This window comes from Babylonia areolata, chromosome 35, assembly GCF_041734735.1.
Source record: "Babylonia areolata isolate BAREFJ2019XMU chromosome 35, ASM4173473v1, whole genome shotgun sequence".
Classification (NCBI taxonomy): Eukaryota; Metazoa; Mollusca; class Gastropoda; order Neogastropoda; family Buccinidae; genus Babylonia; species Babylonia areolata.
This window is the reverse complement of record NC_134910.1, coordinates 1043187-1065000: the sequence shown is the minus strand read 5'-3', so window position 1 is coordinate 1065000 and position 21814 is coordinate 1043187. Positions and strand designations below refer to the sequence as shown.

At 48.6% G+C, this 21814-nt stretch overlaps 1 protein-coding gene across 1 annotated transcript in view; it reads left to right on the top strand.

Annotated features, from left to right (window-relative positions):
* Positions 1 to 21390, top strand: part of LOC143277751 (uncharacterized) — a 23446-nt gene extending 2056 nt beyond the window's left edge. Inside the window, exons 2-8 of the mRNA XM_076582655.1 lie at positions 170 to 361; positions 1609 to 2384; positions 11016 to 11159; positions 15242 to 15311; positions 17867 to 17936; positions 18853 to 19104; positions 19318 to 21390. Coding sequence (XP_076438770.1) covers positions 249 to 361; positions 1609 to 2384; positions 11016 to 11159; positions 15242 to 15311; positions 17867 to 17936; positions 18853 to 19104; positions 19318 to 21249 — 3357 coding nt within the window. The 5' untranslated portion in view covers positions 170 to 248 and the 3' untranslated portion in view covers positions 21250 to 21390. The remainder of the gene's footprint in view (positions 1 to 169; positions 362 to 1608; positions 2385 to 11015; positions 11160 to 15241; positions 15312 to 17866; positions 17937 to 18852; positions 19105 to 19317) is intronic.
* The last annotated feature ends 424 nt before the right edge of the window (positions 21391 to 21814 follow it).

The following is a 21814-nucleotide window of genomic DNA, read 5'->3' as shown; positions in this document are numbered from 1 at the left end:
GGGCATTCTACTGCTTGTCAAGAAATATTTGCACGGTTATGTGTGTACTTTTCTGTCATTTCAATATGAACAATAATGAACTGATCAGCGTTGTTCATGATACGAACTGAAAAACAAAAAACAAAAAAAATAAAGTAACAAAAAATGAAACAGGAAGCTGTTGTTGCAGACGATGAAGTGAAGTGGCACCTTCCACCCTGCCCCTTCTCCCTCCGCCTCTGTCCACAGACCCTGGGAGCTGTGTTGCCATGGAGATGAGGGCGATATCTATGGACCAGGCCACCTTTGAGCAGTGGCAGAGTGTGGGTTTGATGGAGGGACTGACCACTGACCACCACATTGCCGCTTTCCTCATTCACATGTCAGCTATGCTTTTTATCTATTTCTTTGTTTGTCTGTTTGTTTTGTTATTTATTTGATGACTGTTTTATTTCACGACGCTCAGCTTACATCACAGATTGACATAAGCTTACGTTTGGGCCAGCAGCGAAGAGAGAGCTGTGTGATCAATGGTATCTCCATTGCAGTGGGAAGTCATTTACAGCTCTAGAAAGTCTTTTGTGAAGGACTATAGACTTTCAAACTTGGACTTCAAGATTGCACTGGCTCTCAGTGCTGCAGCCTTGGGAGCTAGCTGGCCTTCGGTAACCATCCCAACGCCGACTGTTCTAAAACGCTCTTGGCCGAGAGAGTGGAGGTGTAACTTTGGCAAAACATTCTGAGTCTCCGTTATAATCAAATTCTAGCCCAGATAGTTGGGACAGCAGTTGCCTCCTCAGCTGTGCTGATGGTCCTAGTCGGACATGACTGACTGTCATACATTTTATTTCATGACCACCACCTTTCTTCCTTCCCTGTGTGGACAGTGTGTGTTGTCCAGTAATGTTATTTTGTTTCATTACAGTCGACTGGGGCAAGGACTTTGATGATGCTGAGATTATGAGATATGTGTGTGTGTGTGTGTGTGTGTGTGTATCTCATCATCAGCGCTTCATTTGGTTTTGTTATTGGTTTGTTGCTTTTTTGCTGTTGTGTGTCCCATTTTGAGATCTCTCTCTCTCTCTGTGTCTCTGTCTCTGTCTCTCTCTCTCTCTCTCTCTGTGTCTCTGTCTCTGTCTCTCTCTGTCTGTCTCTCTGTCTCTGTGTCTCTGTCTGTCTCTCTCTGTGTCTGTCTGTCTCTCTCTCTCTGTGTCTCTGTCTCTCTGTCTCTGTCTCTGTCTCTCTGTCTCTGTCTCTCTGTCTCTGTCTCTCTCTCTCTGTCAATACATATATAATATAGACAGATAGATAGACACACACACACACACACACACACACACACACACACACACAGATAGATAGATAGATAGAGGTATGAGTAAAGTGTGTGTGTGTTTGTATCATGTATGTCTTAAGGTATAATGTGTACAAGTGAAGCGTGTGTGTGTGTGTGTGTGTTACACATATGACATGTACAAGTTAAGTGTGTGTGTGTGTGTGTGTTTCTGTGTGCGTGTGTAACAGGTATGACGTGTACAAGTAAAGTGTGTGTGTCACAGGTATGACGTGTACAAGTAAAGTGTGTGTGTTACAGGTATGACGTGTACAAGTAAAGTGTGTGTGTCACAGGTATGACGTGTACAAGGAGCAGGGCTTGTCACCAGTACTGTGCTGTGGCTGTCACTGTCCCCTCACTCCTCTGTGTGATGCCTGCCGCTCCACCCACCCACCTGCCCACCACCTGACGTCCGCTCTCTCACCTGGACAGCGCTCCACCCACCCACCTGCCCACCACCTGACATCCGCTCTCTCACCTGGACAGCGCTCCACCCACCTGTCTCCCCACAGCAAACAGTCGCCGGAACCTGGCCAGCCACAGACAAGACCCAGTTTCTCATCACCGGAATCCAACCAGTCACAAACAAGAACAAACCTGCTGCCTCCAGAAATTGACCAGTCACAGCCAGCAACCAGCCAGGTATGGCCAAGCATCAGCCAATCACAAACAAGAACAGGACTGTTGTCTGAAACTAGCCAACTGGAAACGAGCACCTCGGTGCCACCATGGGGGATCAACCAATCAGAAGCCATCAACAGCAGTGTGTTCCGGAGAAAGGAGGGACGGTCAGCACAGACTCTTGCAGGCAGCGCATCGGTCAAATCAGAATTGCCGCCATTGCCGACCACAGCCAATCCTTCCCAGAATTCCCAGTGTGCCGGCAGAGACACTGGACAGTGTGGACAGCGGTCTCTGTCAGATGTGCCGGTGAAAGAGGAAGAAGTGGCTGGTGACGATGATGGTACTGATGACGCAGTGTGCATGATGCCAGACTCACCACCACAGCCTGAGGAGGCTGCTGATGACGCCTTGTCCTGTCCTGTCCTGTCCTGGCTTGGCTTGAGAGGTCTTTGTCTTGTCTTGTGCGATCTTGTCTTGTTTGATCTTGTCTTGTCTTGTGCTGTCTTGTCTTGTCTTGTGCGATCATGTCTTGTCTTGTGCTGTCTTGTCTGGTCCTGTCTTGTGTGGTCTTGTCTTGTGCTGTCTTGTCTGGTCCTGTCTTGTGCTGTCGTGTCTTGTGCGACGTTGTCTGGTGTGATCTTGTTTTGTCTTGTGTGATCTTGTCTGGTCGTGTCTTGTTGTGTCTTGTCTTGTGTGATCTTGTCTTGTCTAGTGCGATCTTGTCTGGTCATGTGCGATCTTGTCTTGTGCGATCTTGTCTGGTTGTGTGCGATCTTGTGTTGTGCGATCTTGTCTGGTCTTGTGTGATCTTGTCTTGTGGGATCTTGTCTTGTCTTGTCTGATCTTGTCTTGTCTTGTGCAATTTTGTCTGGTCTTGTGCGATCTTGTGTGATCTTGTCTTGTGTGATCTTGACTGGTCGTGTGCGATCTTGTGTTGTCCTGTCTTATGAGGTCTGGCCATGTCTTGTGAGGTCTTGTGTTGTCCTGTCTTATGAGGTCTGGCCATGTCTTGTGAGGTCTTGCGTTGTCCTGTCTTATGAGGTCTGGCCATATCTTGTGAGGTCTTGTGTTGTCCTGTCTTATGAGGTCTGGCCATGTCTTGTGAGGTCTTGTGTTGTCCTGTCTTATGAGGTCTGGCCATGTCTTGTGAGGTCTTGTGTTGTCCTGTCTTATGAGGTCTGGCCATGTCTTGTGAGGTCTTGTGTTGTCCTGTCTTATGAGGTCTGGCCATGTCTTGTGCTGTCCTGTCTCATGAGGTCTGGCCATGTCTTGTGTTGTCCTGTCTTATGAGGTCTGGCCATGTCTTGTGTTGTCCTGTCTTATGAGGTCTGGCCAGTCTTGTGTTGTCCTGTCTTATGAGGTCTGACCATGTCTTGTGAGGTCTTGCGTTGTCCTGTCTTATGAGGTCTGGCCATGTCTTGTGAGGTCTTGTGTTGTCCTGTCTTATGAGGTCTGGCCATGTCTTGTGAGGTCTTGTGTTGTCCTGTCTTATGAGGTCTGGCCATGTCTTGTGAGGTCTTGTGTTGTCCTGTCTTATGAGGTCTGGCCATGTTTTGTGAGGTCTTGTGTTGTCCTGTCTTATGAGGTCTGGCCATGTCTTGTGAGGTCTTGTGTTGTCCTGTCTTGTGAGGTCTGGCCATGTCTTGTGAGGTCTGGCCATGTCTTGTGAGGTCTGGCCATGTCTTGTGAGGTCTTGTGTTGTCCTGTCTTATGAGGTCTGGCCATGTCTTGTGAGGTCTGGCCATGTCTTGTGAGGTCTTGTGTTGTCCTGTCTTGTGAGGTCTGGCCGTGTCTTGTGAGGTCTGGCCATGTCTTGTGAGGTCTTGTGTTGTCCTGTCTTGTGAGGTCTGGACGTGTCTTGTGAGGTCTGGCCATGTCTTGTGAGGTCTTGTGTTGTCCATTAGTTTACCTCTAAAGATGGGAAGAAGGTAATGTATAGCCTTGTCTTGTCTTTTGAGGCCTTCTATTTTACCTTCTCTAAAGGTGGGAAGAAAGTAATGTATAGCATTGTCTTGTCTTGTCTTGTCTTTTGAGGTCTTGTATTTAACCTCCTGTATGGAAGGTAACGCAGCAATGTACAGCATGACATTGTGTTGTGTTGTAATATTTGTACTGCGCTGTACTGTGTTGCAGTCTCTGGTATTTTACCTGTGGTGTAGGTGGGGGGAAATAGTGTATTGTGCTGTACTGTGTTGCAGTCTCTGGTATTTTACCTGTGGTGTAGGTGGGGGAATAGTGTATTGTGCTGTACTGTGTTGCAGTCTCTGGTATTTTACCTGTGGTGTAGGTGGGGGGAAATAGTGTATTGTGCTGTACTGTGTTGCAGTCTCTGGTATTTTACCTGTGGTGTAGGTGGGGGGAAATAGTGTATTGTGCTGTACTGTGTTGCAGTCTCTGGTATTTTACCTGTGCTGTTGGTGGGGAAATAGTGTATTGTGCTGTACTGTGTTGCAGTCTCTGGTATTTTACCTGTGGTGTAGGTGGGGGGAATAGTGTATTGTGCTGTACTGTGTTGCAGTCTCTGGTATTTTACCTGTGGTGTAGGTGGGGGGAATAGTGTATTGTGCTGTACTGTGTTGCAGTCTCTGGTATTTTACCTGTGGTGTAGGTGGGGGAAATAGTGTATTGTGCTGTACTGTGTTGCAGTCTCTGGTATTTTACCTGTGGTGTAGGTGGGGGAAATAGTGTATTGTGCTGTACTGTGTTGCAGTCTGTGGTATTTTACCTGTGGTGTAGGTGGGGGAAATAGTGTATTGTGCTGTACTGTGCTGCAGTCTCTGGTATTTTACCTGTGGTGTAGGTGGGGGAAATAGTGTATTGTGCTGTACTGTGTTGCAGTCTCTGGTATTTTACCTGTGGTGTAGGTGGGGGGAAATAGTGTATTGTGCTGTACTGTGTTGCAGTCTCTGGTATTTTACCTGTGGTGTAGGTGGGGGGAAATAGTGTATTGTGCTGTACTGTGTTGCAGTCTCTGGTATTTTACCTGTGGTGTAGGTGGGGAAATAGTGTATTGTGCTGTACTGTGTTGCAGTCTCTGGTATTTTACCTGTGCTGTAGGTGGGGGGAAATAGTGTATTGTGCTGTACTGTGTTGCAGTCTCTGGTATTTTACCTGTGCTGTAGGTGGGGAAATAGTGTATTGTGCTGTACTGTGTTGCAGTCTCTGGTATTTTACCTGTGGTGTAGGTGGGGGGAAATAGTGTATTGTGCTGTACTGTGTTGCAGTCTCTGGTATTTTACCTGTGGTGTAGGTGGGGGGAAATAGTGTATTGTGCTGTACTGTGTTGCAGTCTCTGGTATTTTACCTGTGGTGTAGGTGGGGGGAAATGGTGTATTGTGCTGTACTGTGTTGCAGTCTCTGGTATTTTACCTGTGGTGTAGGTGGGGAAATAGTGTATTGTGCTGTACTGTGTTGCAGTCTCTGGTATTTTACCTGTGCTGTAGGTGGGGGGAAATAGTGTATTGTGCTGTACTGTGTTGCAGTCTCTGGTATTTTACCTGTGGTGTAGGTGGGGGAAATAGTGTATTGTGCTGTACTGTGTTGCAGTCTCTGGTATTTTACCTGTGGTGTAGGTGGGGGAAATAGTGTATTGTGCTGTACTGTGTTGCAGTCTGTGGTATTTTACCTGTGGTGTAGGTGGGGGAAATAGTGTATTGTGCTGTACTGTGCTGCAGTCTCTGGTATTTTACCTGTGGTGTAGGTGGGGGGAAATAGTGTATTGTGCTGTACTGTGTTGCAGTCTCTGGTATTTTACCTGTGGTGTAGGTGGGGGGAAATAGTGTATTGTGCTGTACTGTGTTGCAGTCTCTGGTATTTTACCTGTGGTGTAGGTGGGGGGAAATAGTGTATTGTGCTGTACTGTGTTGCAGTCTCTGGTATTTTACCTGTGGTGTAGGTGGGGAAATAGTGTATTGTGCTGTACTGTGTTGCAGTCTCTGGTATTTTACCTGTGCTGTAGGTGGGGGGAAATAGTGTATTGTGCTGTACTGTGTTGCAGTCTCTGGTATTTTACCTGTGCTGTAGGTGGGGAAATAGTGTATTGTGCTGTACTGTGTTGCAGTCTCTGGTATTTTACCTGTGGTGTAGGTGGGGGAAATAGTGTATTGTGCTGTACTGTGTTGCAGTCTCTGGTATTTTACCTGTGGTGTAGGTGGGGGGAAATAGTGTATTGTGCTGTACTGTGTTGCAGTCTCTGGTATTTTACCTGTGGTGTAGGTGGGGGGAAATAGTGTATTGTGCTGTACTGTGTTGCAGTCTCTGGTATTTTACCTGTGGTGTAGGTGGGGGAAATAGTGTATTGTGCTGTACTGTGTTGCAGTCTCTGGTATTTTACCTGTGCTGTAGGTGGGGGGAAATAGTGTATTGTGCTGTACTGTGTTGCAGTCTCTGGTATTTTACCTGTGGTGTAGGTGGGGGAAATAGTGTATTGTGCTGTACTGTGTTGCAGTCTCTGGTATTTTACCTGTGGTGTAGGTGGGGGAAATAGTGTATTGTGCTGTACTGTGTTGCAGTCTCTGGTATTTTACCTGTGGTGTCGGTGGGGGAAATAGTGTATTGTGCTGTACTGTGTTGCAGTCTCTGGTATTTTACCTGTGGTGTAGGTGGGGGAAATAGTGTATTGTGCTGTACTGTGTTGCAGTCTCTGGTATTTTACCTGTGGTGTAGGTGGGGGAAATAGTGTATTGTGCTGTACTGTGTTGCAGTCTCTGGTATTTTACCTGTGGTGTAGGTGGGGGGAAATAGTGTATTGTGCTGTACTGTGTTGCAGTCTCTGGTATTTTACCTGTGCTGTAGGTGGGGGGAAATAGTGTATTGTGCTGTACTGTGTTGCAGTCTCTGGTATTTTACCTGTGGTGTAGGTGGGGGAAATAGTGTATTGTGCTGTACTGTGTTGCAGTTTGTGGTATTTTACCTGTGGTGTAGGTGGGGGGAAATAGTGTATTGTGCTGTACTGTGTTGCAGTCTGTGGTATTTTACCTGTGGTGTAGGTGGGGGAATAGTGTATTGTGCTGTACTGTGTTGCAGTCTCTGGTATTTTACCTGTGCTGTAGGTGGGGGGAATAGTGTATTGTGCTGTACTGTGTTGCAGTCTGTGGTATTTTACCTGTGGTGTAGGTGGGGGAAATAGTGTATTGTGCTGTACTGTGTTGCAGTCTCTGGTATTTTACCTGTGCTGTAGGTGGGGAAATAGTGTATTGTGCTGTACTGTGTTGCAGTCTGTGGTATTTTACCTGTGGTGTAGGTGGGGAAATAGTGTATTGTGCTGTACTGTGTTGCAGTCTCTGGTATTTTACCTGTGCTGTAGGTGGGGAAATAGTGTATTGTGCTGTACTGTGTTGCAGTCTCTGGTATTTTACCTGTGGTGTAGGTGGGGGAATAGTGTATTGTGCTGTACTGTGTTGCAGTCTGTGGTATTTTACCTGTGGTGTAGGTGGGGGGAAATGGTGTATTGTGCTGTACTGTGTTGCAGTCTCTGGTATTTTACCTGTGGTGTAGGTGGGGGGAAATGGTGTATTGTGCTGTACTGTGTTGCAGTCTCTGGTATTTTACCTGTGGTGTAGGTGGGGGGAAATAGTGTATTGTGCTGTACTGTGTTGCAGTCTCTGGTATTTTACCTGTGGTGTAGGTGGGGGAATAGTGTATTGTGCTGTACTGTGTTGCAGTCTCTGGTATTTTACCTGTGGTGTAGGTGGGGGAAATAGTGTATTGTGCTGTACTGTGTTGCAGTCTCTGGTATTTTACCTGTGGTGTAGGTGGGGGGAAATAGTGTATTGTGCTGTACTGTGTTGCAGTCTGTGGTATTTTACCTGTGGTGTAGGTGGGGGGAAATAGTGTATTGTGCTGTACTGTGTTGCAGTCTCTGGTATTTTACCTGTGGTGTAGGTGGGGGGAATAGTGTATTGTGCTGTACTGTGTTGCAGTCTCTGGTATTTTACCTGTGGTGTAGGTGGGGGGAATAGTGTATTGTGCTGTACTGTGTTGCAGTCTCTGGTATTTTACCTGTGGTGTAGGTGGGGGGAATAGTGTATTGTGCTGTACTGTGTTGCAGTCTCTGGTATTTTACCTGTGGTGTAGGTGGGGGAAATAGTGTATTGTGCTGTACTGTGTTGCAGTCTCTGGTATTTTACCTGTGGTGTAGGTGGGGGAAATAGTGTATTGTGCTGTACTGTGTTGCAGTCTGTGGTATTTTACCTGTGGTGTAGGTGGGGGAAATAGTGTATTGTGCTGTACTGTGCTGCAGTCTCTGGTATTTTACCTGTGGTGTAGGTGGGGGGAAATAGTGTATTGTGCTGTACTGTGTTGCAGTCTCTGGTATTTTACCTGTGGTGTAGGTGGGGGGAAATAGTGTATTGTGCTGTACTGTGTTGCAGTCTCTGGTATTTTACCTGTGGTGTAGGTGGGGGAAATAGTGTATTGTGCTGTACTGTGTTGCAGTCTCTGGTATTTTACCTGTGGTGTAGGTGGGGAAATAGTGTATTGTGCTGTACTGTGTTGCAGTCTCTGGTATTTTACCTGTGCTGTAGGTGGGGGAAATAGTGTATTGTGCTGTACTGTGTTGCAGTCTCTGGTATTTTACCTGTGCTGTAGGTGGGGAAATAGTGTATTGTGCTGTACTGTGTCAGTCTCTGGTATTTTACCTGTGGTGTAGGTGGGGGGAAATAGTGTATTGTGCTGTACTGTGTTGCAGTCTCTGGTATTTTACCTGTGGTGTAGGTGGGGGGAAATAGTGTATTGTGCTGTACTGTGTTGCAGTCTCTGGTATTTTACCTGTGGTGTAGGTGGGGGGAAATGGTGTATTGTGCTGTACTGTGTTGCAGTCTCTGGTATTTTACCTGTGGTGTAGGTGGGGAAATAGTGTATTGTGCTGTACTGTGTTGCAGTCTCTGGTATTTTACCTGTGCTGTAGGTGGGGGGAAATAGTGTATTGTGCTGTACTGTGTTGCAGTCTCTGGTATTTTACCTGTGGTGTAGGTGGGGGGAAATAGTGTATTGTGCTGTACTGTGTTGCAGTCTCTGGTATTTTACCTGTGGTGTAGGTGGGGGAAATAGTGTATTGTGCTGTACTGTGTTGCAGTCTCTGGTATTTTACCTGTGGTGTCGGTGGGGAAATAGTGTATTGTGCTGTACTGTGTTGCAGTCTCTGGTATTTTACCTGTGGTGTAGGTGGGGGAAATAGTGTATTGTGCTGTACTGTGTTGCAGTCTCTGGTATTTTACCTGTGGTGTAGGTGGGGGAAATAGTGTATTGTGCTGTACTGTGTTGCAGTCTCTGGTATTTTACCTGTGGTGTAGGTGGGGGGAAATAGTGTATTGTGCTGTACTGTGTTGCAGTCTCTGGTATTTTACCTGTGCTGTAGGTGGGGGGAAATAGTGTATTGTGCTGTACTGTGTTGCAGTCTCTGGTATTTTACCTGTGGTGTAGGTGGGGGAAATAGTGTATTGTGCTGTACTGTGTTGCAGTTTGTGGTATTTTACCTGTGGTGTAGGTGGGGGGAAATAGTGTATTGTGCTGTACTGTGTTGCAGTCTGTGGTATTTTACCTGTGGTGTAGGTGGGGGAATAGTGTATTGTGCTGTACTGTGTTGCAGTCTCTGGTATTTTACCTGTGCTGTAGGTGGGGGGAATAGTGTATTGTGCTGTACTGTGTTGCAGTCTGTGGTATTTTACCTGTGGTGTAGGTGGGGGAAATAGTGTATTGTGCTGTACTGTGTTGCAGTCTCTGGTATTTTACCTGTGCTGTAGGTGGGGAAATAGTGTATTGTGCTGTACTGTGTTGCAGTCTGTGGTATTTTACCTGTGGTGTAGGTGGGGGAAATAGTGTATTGTGCTGTACTGTGTTGCAGTCTCTGGTATTTTACCTGTGCTGTAGGTGGGGAAATAGTGTATTGTGCTGTACTGTGTTGCAGTCTCTGGTATTTTACCTGTGGTGTAGGTGGGGGAATAGTGTATTGTGCTGTACTGTGTTGCAGTCTGTGGTATTTTACCTGTGGTGTAGGTGGGGGGAAATGGTGTATTGTGCTGTACTGTGTTGCAGTCTCTGGTATTTTACCTGTGGTGTAGGTGGGGGGAAATGGTGTATTGTGCTGTACTGTGTTGCAGTCTCTGGTATTTTACCTGTGGTGTAGGTGGGGGGAAATAGTGTATTGTGCTGTACTGTGTTGCAGTCTCTGGTATTTTACCTGTGGTGTAGGTGGGGGAATAGTGTATTGTGCTGTACTGTGTTGCAGTCTCTGGTATTTTACCTGTGGTGTAGGTGGGGGAAATAGTGTATTGTGCTGTACTGTGTTGCAGTCTCTGGTATTTTACCTGTGGTGTAGGTGGGGGGAAATAGTGTATTGTGCTGTACTGTGTTGCAGTCTGTGGTATTTTACCTGTGGTGTAGGTGGGGGGAAATAGTGTATTGTGCTGTACTGTGTTGCAGTCTCTGGTATTTTACCTGTGGTGTAGGTGGGGGGAATAGTGTATTGTGCTGTACTGTGTTGCAGTCTCTGGTATTTTACCTGTGGTGTAGGTGGGGGGAAATAGTGTATTGTGCTGTACTGTGTTGCAGTCTCTGGTATTTTACCTGTGGTGTAGGTGGGGGAAATAGTGTATTGTGCTGTACTGTGTTGCAGTCTCTGGTATTTTACCTGTGCTGTAGGTGGGGGAATAGTGTATTGTGCTGTACTGTGTTGCAGTCTGTGGTATTTTACCTGTGGTGTAGGTGGGGGAAATAGTGTATTGTGCTGTACTGTGTTGCAGTCTCTGGTATTTTACCTGTGGTGTAGGTGGGGGAAATAGTGTATTGTGCTGTACTGTGTTGCAGTCTCTGGTATTTTACCTGTGGTGTAGGTGGGGGGAAATAGTGTATTGTGTTGCATTGTGTTTTGATGTATTGCATTGTATTGTATTGCATTGTATTGTATTGTATTGTGTTGTATTGCATTGTGTTGTATTGCATTGTATTGTGTTGTATTGCATTGTATTGTGTTGTATTGCATTGTATTGTATTGCAGTCTGGTATTTTTACCGCTGCAGTAGATGGGAAAAAAAGAAGTAAAAGAAAAACTTTTGTTTTTTTCCTCTTGCCTTCCAAGGTGAGGAGTGGCCACAGCTGGCCATCAAGAGGAATGTGCTGACCCGCAGAACAAATGGACAAACACCGCCACAGCTGGCCATCAAGAGGAAGGTGCTGACCCGCAGAACAAATGGACAAACACCGCCACAGGGAGACACTGCAGGTACCAGTGTTTGTTTTTCTATTCACTCTTTTTGTCACAACAGATTTCTCTGGGTGAAATTCAGGCTGCTCTCCCCAGGGACAGCACGTCGCTACACTGACTGCGCCACCCTTTTTTTTTGTATTTTTTCCCGGCTACAATTTTATTTGTTCTCCTATTGAAGTGGATTTTTCTACAGACTTTTGTCAAGGACAGCCCTTTTGTTGTTGTGTGTTCTTTTACGCGTGCTAATTGCATGCTGCACGTGGGACCTCGGTTTATCATCTCATCTGAATGACTAGCGTCCAGACCACCACTGAAGTGGAGGGGGAGAAAATATTGGTCACTGATTTGATCCAGTGCACTCCGATTCTCTCACTTCCTAGACACACGCGTTACCTCCAGGCCATCACTCCTCTCTGTTTGTGGCAGTGGTAGTATTGTAGTTATGATGATAATGATGGTGATAACAACAAGAACAATTCTGATGATATTGATGGTGATAACAACAAGAACAATTCTGATGATAATGATGGTGATAACAAGAACAATTCTGATGATAATGATGGTGATAACAACAAGAACAATTCTGATGATAATGATGGTGATAACAAGAACAATTCTGATGATAATGATGGTGATAACAACAAGAACAATTCTGATGATATTGATGATAATAGTAAGAGGTAGCAGTGTTTATAGCATTAATAGTATTATAATTCTAATGATAATGATGATGATGATAAGAAGAAGAAGAAAAACAACAACAACAACACAACAAAACAACAACAACAGGTAGCAATGTTAGTAGCATTAGTAGTATTGTAGTTATGCTGCTGCTGCTGCTGATGATAACAACAACAGCAATAATCATCATCATCATCACTATAGTAATAGTAATATTAACAATGATGATGATGGTGGTGTGTCCATCGAGATCGATGATGACCATCGTTGTCATCCAGATGGGGGATGGGGGGAGGGTGGTGGTGGGGTGGGGGGAAGGATGCTCATGAGTCTATCTGTGAGTGCGCAGATGGCTGAATAGTCCAATCTGCGCACGAAATGTTCGCTGACAGTTGGGGCAGACAAAGACAGGCATATCACTGTCAGGGAGCTTGTTTGCCCGTGACTTTCTGGCCTGCCTCTTCTGAACAGCTGCAGCAGTCCTGTTGGCCTCGCACAACTTGGCGCCTTTGTGCACAGCAGCGCGCCATTTGTTACGGTCCACTGCAGATTCCTCCCAGGAGTCAGGGTTGATATCAAACGCTTTCAGAGAGACTTTCAGAGTATCTCTGAAGCGCTTCTTCTGACCTCCGTGTGATCTCTTCCCTTGTTGCAGCTCGCCATAGAAGAGCCTTTTGGGCAGCCGATGGTCTGGCATGCGCGCCACGTGTCCAGCCCAGCGAAGCTGGGACTGCATCAGGATGGTGAAGATGCTGGGAAGGGTGGCTTTTGCGAGCACCTCTGTGTCTGGGGTCCTGTCTTGCCACTTGATGTTCAGTAGCTTCCTGAGGCATGTTGTGTGGAAGTGGTTCAGCTTCTTGGCATGTCGTTGGTACACTGTCCAAGTTTCGCAGCCGTACAGTAGTGTGGGGAGAACTACTGCTCTATAGACCTTTAGCTTGGTCTCAAGACTAATGCCTCTTCTGTTCCAGACATTTGCACTGAGTCTACCAAAAGTTGCACTTGCTCTTGCAATCCTGACATTCACTTCATCGTCGATGGTCGCATTTCGTGACAGTGTGCTGCCAAGGTATGTGAACCGCTCCACCGCACTGAGTCTCTGACCGTTGACTGTGATGTTGGGCTCAATGTAGGGTTTCCCTGGGGCTGGCTGATGGAGAACTTCAGTTTTCCGCGTGCTGATGGTAAGGCCGAAGTTCCTGCTGGCAGTGGCAAACTTGTCGACGCTGAGTTGCATGTCAGCTTCAGATCCAGCGTTGAGGGCACAGTCATCAGCAAACAAAAAGTCTCTGATGATGTCTGTCATGACCTTCGTTTTTGCTTGAAGCCTTCTGAGGTTAAACAGCTTGCCATCTGTTCGGTACTTTAGGCCGATTCCAACATCGCCATCTCTGAAGGCATCAGTAAGCATTGCAGAGAACATGAGGCTGAACAGCGTTGGAGCCAGGACGCAGCCTTGCTTGACACCATTTGTGACAGCAAAAGGAGCAGATGTTTCGCCATTGTCCTGGACTCGAGCCTGCATGCCTTCATGGAATTGGCTGACCAAGGAAATAAATTTCCGAGGGCATCCGTACTTGGCCATGATCTTCCACAGTCCCTCTCTACTCACGGTGTCAAAGGCCTTAGTGAGGTCGACATAGGTGGAGAACAGATCAGCATTTTGCTCCTGACATTTCTCTTGCAGCTGCCTTGCAGCAAACACCATGTCGGTGGTTCCGCGCTCTTTCCGGAATCCACATTGGCTCTCAGGCAAATGACCTTGGTCAAGGTGTGCTGTGAGGCGGTTTAGTAGGATCCTGGCAAGTATCTTGCCTGCGATGGAGAGCAAGGAAATGCCCCGATGGTTATCACAGGCTTGCCGGTTCCCCTTTCGCTTGTACAAGTGAATGATAGATGCATCTTTGAAATCCTGGGGGATCGTCTCTTCTTTCCACATGAGTGAGTACAGCTGATGAAGCTTCTCAGTCAGCACAGTGCCTCCATCCTTGTAGACCTCTGCTGGTATGGAGTCTGAGCCAGGTGCTTTGCCACTGGATAGCAGACGGATTGCTTTCTGGGTCTCAAGAAGTGTTGGCGGATCGTCCAGTGCTTCGTTGGTGGGGACTTGTGGGAGACGGTCTATGGCTTCATCATTTATGGAGGAAGGGCGATTTAAGACACTGTTGAAGTGCTCAGCCCAACAGTAATAACAATCATCATCATCACTATAGTAATAGTAATGATCACAATGATGATAACAATGATGATGATAACAACAACAACAACAATACTACTACTACTACTACTACTACTACTAATGATGATGATGATGATGATGATAATAATAATGATAATGATAATGATGATAAAAGATATAAGAACAGGAGTAGAAGTAGTTACAGTAACAATAATAGTAGTTATAATGATACGAGTAGTAATAGTAGTAATAATAGTAGTAGTAGCATTCTTCTTCTTGTTGATTTTCCATTGTTGTTGCTGCTACTGACAGTTTGATTGATTGGTTTATTGATGAACTGGTTGATTATTGTGCATAGTTTTAATTGTGAATTAACTGTATTTGGGTATGTAAAATATCTTCAGGTACGTCAGTATAATTTTGACATGGTGTGTGTGAATGCCAAGACAGGTACAGGTCTTTTAACTCTCTCCACCCCACAGCCACATGTCTGCATTAACTCCCGCTGACCCGCACTACATGACACCACTGCAGAAAAAACAGGGTGCTTCACTAAAACAGAGAAAATCAATGAAGAATTGTTGACTTAACTGGTCAAACAAACCTTCGTTTTCATGCTTCCAGAATCCGTAAATGGTTTAGTTTGGAATGCCAACTGTACCGAGCGAGAATGAACGAAATTAGAAGAGTGTGTTGACGGGCGCAATAGCCGAGTGGTTAAAGCATTGGACTTTCAGTCTGAGGGTGACGGCGCCTGGTGGGTAAAGGGTGGAGATTTTTACGATCTCCCAGGTCAACATATGTGCAGACCTGTTAGTGCCTGAACCCCCTTCGTGTGTATATGCAAGCAGAAGATCAAATACGCACGTTAAAGATCCTGTAATCCATGTCAGCGTTCGGTGGGTTATGGAAACAAAAACATACCCAGCATGCACACCCCCGAAAACGGAGTATGGCTGCCTACATGGCAGGGTAAAAACGGTCATACACATAAAATCCCACTCGTGTGCATACGAGTGAACGTGGGAGTTGCAGCCCACGAACGCAGAAGAAGAAGGAGAGTGTGTTGGAATGAGAATACAGGTACCTGGTCCACAGGGGAGGTGCAAGTTAACTCGTACCTGGAGTAGGATGAGATGAGTGTGTATCTTATGTCTGTGTTGTGAGCTGCAAGACGCTGTGGCAATGTCTTGAGAGATGAGATGATAAAGTAGACCTGGCTTTGACTTGACTCAAGGTGGCCCACACCCCAGGGCTGGCAGAAAGACCAGAAGGAACGGGACCCTACCTCAGGCATATCCAACAAGGTGTGTGTGTGTGTGGAGGGGGAGGGAGGGGGTAGTGAGTGTGTGTGAGGGGGTGGGGGGTAGTGTGTGTGTGTGTGTGTGTGCGCGCAAAGGTGTTGGGTTGAGTGTGTGTGTGTGTGTTTTAGTGTGTTGGGTTGAGTGTGTGTTTGTGCGAATATATGTGTGTGTGGGTGGGTGAGTTTGGGAGGATGTGTGTGTGTGTGCGTGTGTGTGTGGAGTTGAGTGTGTGTGGGGTGGGGGTAGGGGGGGTGGGGTGGGGGGGTTGTGTGTGTGTGGGTTAGTGAGTGTGTGTGGAGAGTGGGGGATAGGGTGGTTGAGTGCGAGTGTGGGGGAATGTGTGTTTGTGGGGTGGGGAGTAGGGTGAGTGTGGGGGATGTGTTTGTGTGTGTGTGGGAGGGGGAGGGGGGGGATGAGGAGGTTGAGTGTGAGTGTGTATGTGGGGAGTGGGGGGGCATGGGTGAGTGTGGGTGTGCGGTTGATTGTGAGTTTGGTGGTGTTTGTGGGGGTGGAGAGGGGTGGGGTGGGGGGGAATTGAGTGTGAATGTGGGGAATTGTGTGTGTGTGTGTGTGTGTGCGGTTGATTGTGAGTGTGGTGGTGTGTGCGTGTGGAGGGGGGAGGGGTTTGAGTATGAGTGGTGGGGGAGTGTGGGGGCAGGGGTAGGTGGGTGGGGGGGGAGGGAGAGTTGAGTGTGTGTGGGGAATGTGTGTTGGGGAAGTAGTGGGGGGTGGGGGTGAGTGTGGGGGATGTGTGTGTGTGTGATGGGGGGGTGGTGAGTGTGGGTGAATGTGTGTTGGGGGTGTGGGGGGAGTGTGGGTGAATGTGTGTTGGGTGTGTGTGTGTGTGTGATGGGGGGGGGGGGGGGAGTGTGGGTGAATGTGTGTTGGGTGTGTGTGGGGGATGTGTGTGTGTGTGATGGGGGGTTGGGGGGAGTGTGGGTGAATGTGTGTTGGGGGGTGTGGGGGATGTGTGTGTGGGGGATGGGGGGGTGGTGAGTGTGGGTGAATGTGTGTTGGGGGTGTGTGGGGGATGTGTGTGTGTGTGCGTGTGTGATATATATATATATATATATATATATATATATATATATATATATATATATATATACGAGGGTCATTCAATAAATAAGGTGAATTTTTCGGTATAAGGACTTCTAATACAGATAGAAGCTTACTTTTTAAAAATTTTTTTTTGTTTTACTTCTTTTTCACATGGATTTAATTTGTTTTGCAGATTAAAAAAAAAACTTTGAGAGTTTTGGCGATTAACAAAGATGACCGACCAAGAAGCATGCTCCAGGATTGAACAGCGGTCAGTTATCAAGTTTTTGGTTGCTGAAGGGTGCAATCCAGTTGAAATTCATAGGAGAATGTCAACTGTGTATGGTGCCACATGTTTCAGCCGCAAAAAAATGTCTACAAGTGGGCTAAATTGTTCAAAGAAGGACGGAGCAGTGTTGAGGATGAAGACAGGCCTGGAAGGCCTACAGAAGTGAGGTCTCCTGAGGTGATCGAATCAGTCAATGACCTCATTCAGTCTGACAGAAGGGTGACAGTGGATGACATTGCAAGGACTTTGAGCTTATCTGTTGGGACAGCACACAAAATTGTCCATGATGACCTTGGCTACTCGAAGGTCAGCTGCTGGTGGGTGCCAAAGATGCAAGGCCTCACACAGCAGCCCGAACGGTGCAGACCATCAACGAGCTGGGCTGGGAACTGCTCCCTCATCCCCCTTACAGCCCAGACCTTGCCCCTTCAGACTTTCACCTGTTTGGTCACTTGAAAGGCACGAAGTTTGAAAGTGACAATGAAGTCAAAAGTGTTGTGAGCGACTGGCTGAGACATCAGTCCAAAGATTTTTACACTGAGGGAATACGGAAGCTTGTGCACAGATGGGAAAAGTGTGTGACAGTGCTGGGAGACTACATTGAAAAAAAAAAGAAAAAAAGTAAGCTTCTATCTGTATTAGAAGTCCTTATACCGAAAAATTCACCTTATTTATTGAATGACCCTCGTATATCAGCAAACATGTCAACAATTTCTCTTCACGAGAGGCACGAAGTTTGAAAGTGACAATGAAGTCAAAAGTGTTGTGAGCGACTGCTGAGACATCAGTCCAAAGATTTTTACGCTGAGGGAATACGGAAGCTTGTGCACAGATGGGAAAAGTGTGTGACAGTGCTGGGAGACTACGTTGAAAAAAAAAAGAAAAAAAGTAAGCTTCTATCTGTATTAGAAGTCCTTATACCGAAAAATTCACCTTATTTATTGAATGACCCTTGTATATCAGCAAACATGTCAACAATTTCTCTTCTAGAGAAAATGAAGTACAGTTTTATCTTGTAAGGTTCAGCAAGTCCCCCTTTTTTTCCCCAGCAAGCCTCTCAACAATTTCTCTAAACGGTATGATAAAGTGTTGTTTATTTTGTAATCTAAACGGTATGATAAAGTGATGTTTATTTTGTAATCTAAACGGTATGATAAAGTGTTGTTTATTTTGTACTCTAAACGGTATGATAAAGTGATGTTTATTTTGTAAGGTTTGGAATGAACAGGTCCAAGGGGTTGTCCTCAGCAGAGAAGGAGCCACAGGATGCCAGCAGCAGAGCGGCACAGGGCCACAAGGTGAGAGCAGAGCTATACTGGGTCCCTGTCGCCCTTTGGGGAATGCAGCATGCTGCACTGTTTCACTTTCAGTTTCACTTTCTCAAGGAGGCGTCACTATGTTTGGACAAATCCATATACGCTACACCACACCTTCTAGGCAGATGCATGATAACAGCATCACCCAACTCGCTTGTCAGGCCTTGAGTGCATGCTTAGATATATATATATATATATAATATCTTTGTGTACCTGTCAAAGTGGATTTCTTTCTACATGATTTTGCTAGAGGACAACACTCACTGCCATGGGTTCTTTTTCAGTGCGCCAAGTGCGTGCTGCACACGGGACCTCGGTTTGTCATCTAATCCAAAAGGCTAGACATTCAGTTTGATTTTCCAGTCAAACTTGGGAGAAAGGGCGAGAGCGGGATTCGAACCCACACCCTCACAGACTCTGTATTGGCAGCTGAGCGTCTTCATGGTGTGGTGGGCTGCACTATAAGCAACAATAAAGAATCCTATCCATTCTGCAATGTTGACAGTCCATGGTGTTGTTTTCTGTCTTCCCTCCATCTCCCTCCCTCAGCAGTTGTTTGGAGGACTGTTTCAGCCAGGCCACTGGATCTCGCTACGTGGCCATACCATGGAAGCTTTCTTTTGTTAACCCTTTCACCGCCATGGTCGCATTTCGGCACCAGCTAGGTAAAGCACCCATGTCACTGAAATGCAACCAGATGATGGGCCTTTTGTGCATTAACCTAATGCTCTTAATTTTCAGTGGTAGGATTGGCCATACACATCACAGGGGAATCCCCAGCTATTCTTAGACACCATCTTTTCTGTGGTTCCTGCACAAGGTTAATTTGCACTCTAAACTGACTGGCGGTGACAGGGTTAAGTCCAGTGATGCCAGCGACTGTGCCTTGTGTCGGCAGGCTGTCACAGGAAGGACAGGCGGACGTCCTCGGAGACCAGGCCTGCGTTCCTCGGGGCCACCGCTGTTGCAGGTCGTTGCCGCCTCTGATGATGAAGATGATGGCCACGTCCCACACACCACACCCTCACCCTCACCCCCCACCCACACAACCTCACCCTCACCCCCTGCCCACAACACACCCTCACCCCCACCTCCCGCCCACACAACCTCACCCTCACCCCCCACCCACACACCCTCACCCTCACCCCCTGCCCACACACCCCCACCCCCACCTCCCGCCCACACAACCTTACCCTCACCCTCTGCCCACACATCCTCACCCCCACCTCCCGCCCACACAACCTCACCCTCACCCCCCACCCACACACCCTCACCCCCCACCCACACACTCTCACCCCCTGCCCACACACCCTCACCCCCTGCCCACACACCCTCACCCTCACCACCCCCCACCCACCTGCAGTCAGTGAAAGCAGAAGCAGAAGACTCCACGTCCCCCACAGACAACGACACAGACAACAACAGAGACGCAGAACCTGCACAACAACAACAACGCTGCCCAGCTGCCACAGGGGGCCAGGGGGAGGAGAAGGGGGTGATGCCATGGTGGCAGGGTGGGGGGGTGTCAAACAACAGCACCACGGCAATCCTTTGTGGACCGTCACCTGGCAGCAACAACAACAACAGCGACACGGCAGACCCTTGTGGACCGTCACCTGGCAGCAACAACAACAACAGCGACACGGCAGACCCTTGTGGACCGTCACCTGGCAACAACAACAGGTTGTCGTGGCACTACCTGGGCGTGGCCGACGTGGAACTCCCAGATGCAAGACGGAAGCGGAAGTCCTTCCGCCATTCCCCGGACGACCGCTACCAGTGCAAGGAGTGCGGCTCCTGCTTCACACACCGGGGGGTGCTGGTCAAACACATCCGCCTGGCCCACCTCCGCTGGCGCCCCCACCCCTGCCCCGCCTGCCCCGCTGCCTACGCCACCAGGACCAAGCTTCAGCGCCACGTCAACGCCGCTCACACCAAGGTCCGCCCCTTCCGCTGTGAAGCGTGTGGCGCCACCTTCCTGGACCGATCCACGCTGACGGCTCACTGCCAGACCCACAGCCAGGACCGCCAGCACCGCTTCTTCTGCGAGCTGTGCGGCAAGGGCTACTACGGCATGCGAGAACTGCGGCGCCACCTGGAGACACACGCCAGCCGCGCCACGCGCAGCCTGCTGTGCTGGGTATGCGGCAAGGCGGTGCGCACCTCACAGTACCTGCGTGTCCACCTGAGGACGCACTCCCCGGAGAGGGCCTTCACCTGCATGCAGTGCGGCCATGTCTTCACCAGCAAGTGCGCCCTGGAGAAGCACCGGGTCTCTCCGGCCTGCCGCAAGCGCCGGGACAGGCTCAGCGTTCAGGAGGTGGAGTTCAGCAAAGAGAAGGAGGAGGGGGAGCACGCAGGAAAGAAACGCGCCGCTGCGCCGCCTGCCATACGCAAGGTTGGAGAACGAAAGCCGGGCGGGTTCCAGTGCGACATTTGTCACAAGGACTTCTCAGCCAAGAAAAACATGTACAAACACCAGCGGAGCGTGCACGGCGTGGAAGCCAAACGGGAGGCGGACCAAAGGATCCGGGTCACGGACCCGGCAGAAATGGAGCGCTACCTGACGCCCAGACACAGAGACGCAGCCTCACTGAAGTTCTCGTGCGACGTCTGCCCCAAACGCTACTCCTCCCAGGAGAGCTTGCGCAAGCACAAGAACATCGTCCACTTTGGACGCAGGGACCACAGGTGTGACTTGTGCGGCAAGACTTTCACCCGCCACACGTCGGTGATCGAACACAAGCACAACGTGCACGGGGGGAAGACCGGACGCCAAAGGGCCCAGTGCGACATCTGCCACAAGACGTTCGCTGCCAGGAACAGCCTGAGGAAACACGTCAAGACCGTGCACTTTGGTCTCCTGCCCCACAGCTGTGAGGCATGCGGCAAAAAGTTCGCCAGCAGGTACCACCTGCGAGAACACCTCAAAACCTCAGGTCACACCCCACCTGCACAGGAGGTGGAGGAAGGGGAGGGAGAAGGGGGCGAGGAGTCTTCAGAGCCATCGTCAGGTGATGCAGGAATCGTCCAGCACACCGTCTCCCCCGACAACCACTCCCACTCCCACCCCGTCCCCCAAAGCGCCGACGCTGCCTGCGCCTGTGAGTCCTCCCCCTCCTCTCTTCCCCCCCTCCCACCCTGGCCCCACCTGCCGCCCTCCACCTCCACCTCAGGGGCCTTAACTCTTCAGTGTGTCCCGGCCAGCGGCCCCCAGCAGAGGGCGCTGTTGTTGGGGGACCCTGGCATGGTTGTCAGGGAGCTGCCGTCCGTCCAGCTCTGGAACGTGGGATGAAACAACTGTTTGTGTCCCAGAGTGTGGAGAGTGGCCGTCACCAACGCTTCAGCATCCTGTGCTGTGGCCACTGCTTCCTCCATGGTGCAGACTTCTGTGGCCACTGCTTCTTCCATGGTGCAGACTTCTGTGGCCACTGCTTCTTCCATGGTGCAGACTTCTGTGGCCACTGCTTCTTCCATGGTGCAGACTTCTGTGGCCACTGCTTCTTCCATGGTGCAGACTTCTGTGGCCACTGCTTCTTCCATGGTGCAGACTTCTGTGGCCACTGCTTCTTCCATGGTGCAGACTTCTGTGGCCACTGCTTCTTCCATGGTGCAGACTTCTGTGGCCACTGCTTCTTCCATGGTGCAGACTTCTGTGGCCACTGCTTCTTCCATGGTGCAGACTTCTGTGGCCATGTCTTCTTCTTCAGTGTTGTGTCGTCTGCTGACAACGTTTATATCTTTGTCACCTCAGCTCCTCAGTCTCAGCTGCCCCACCCCTTTCTCCATCTGTCTGGGAGGATTAGGGGGGAGGAAGGGGGCGGAATGGTTCAGACGCTCAGCTGCCAGTACAGAGAGTC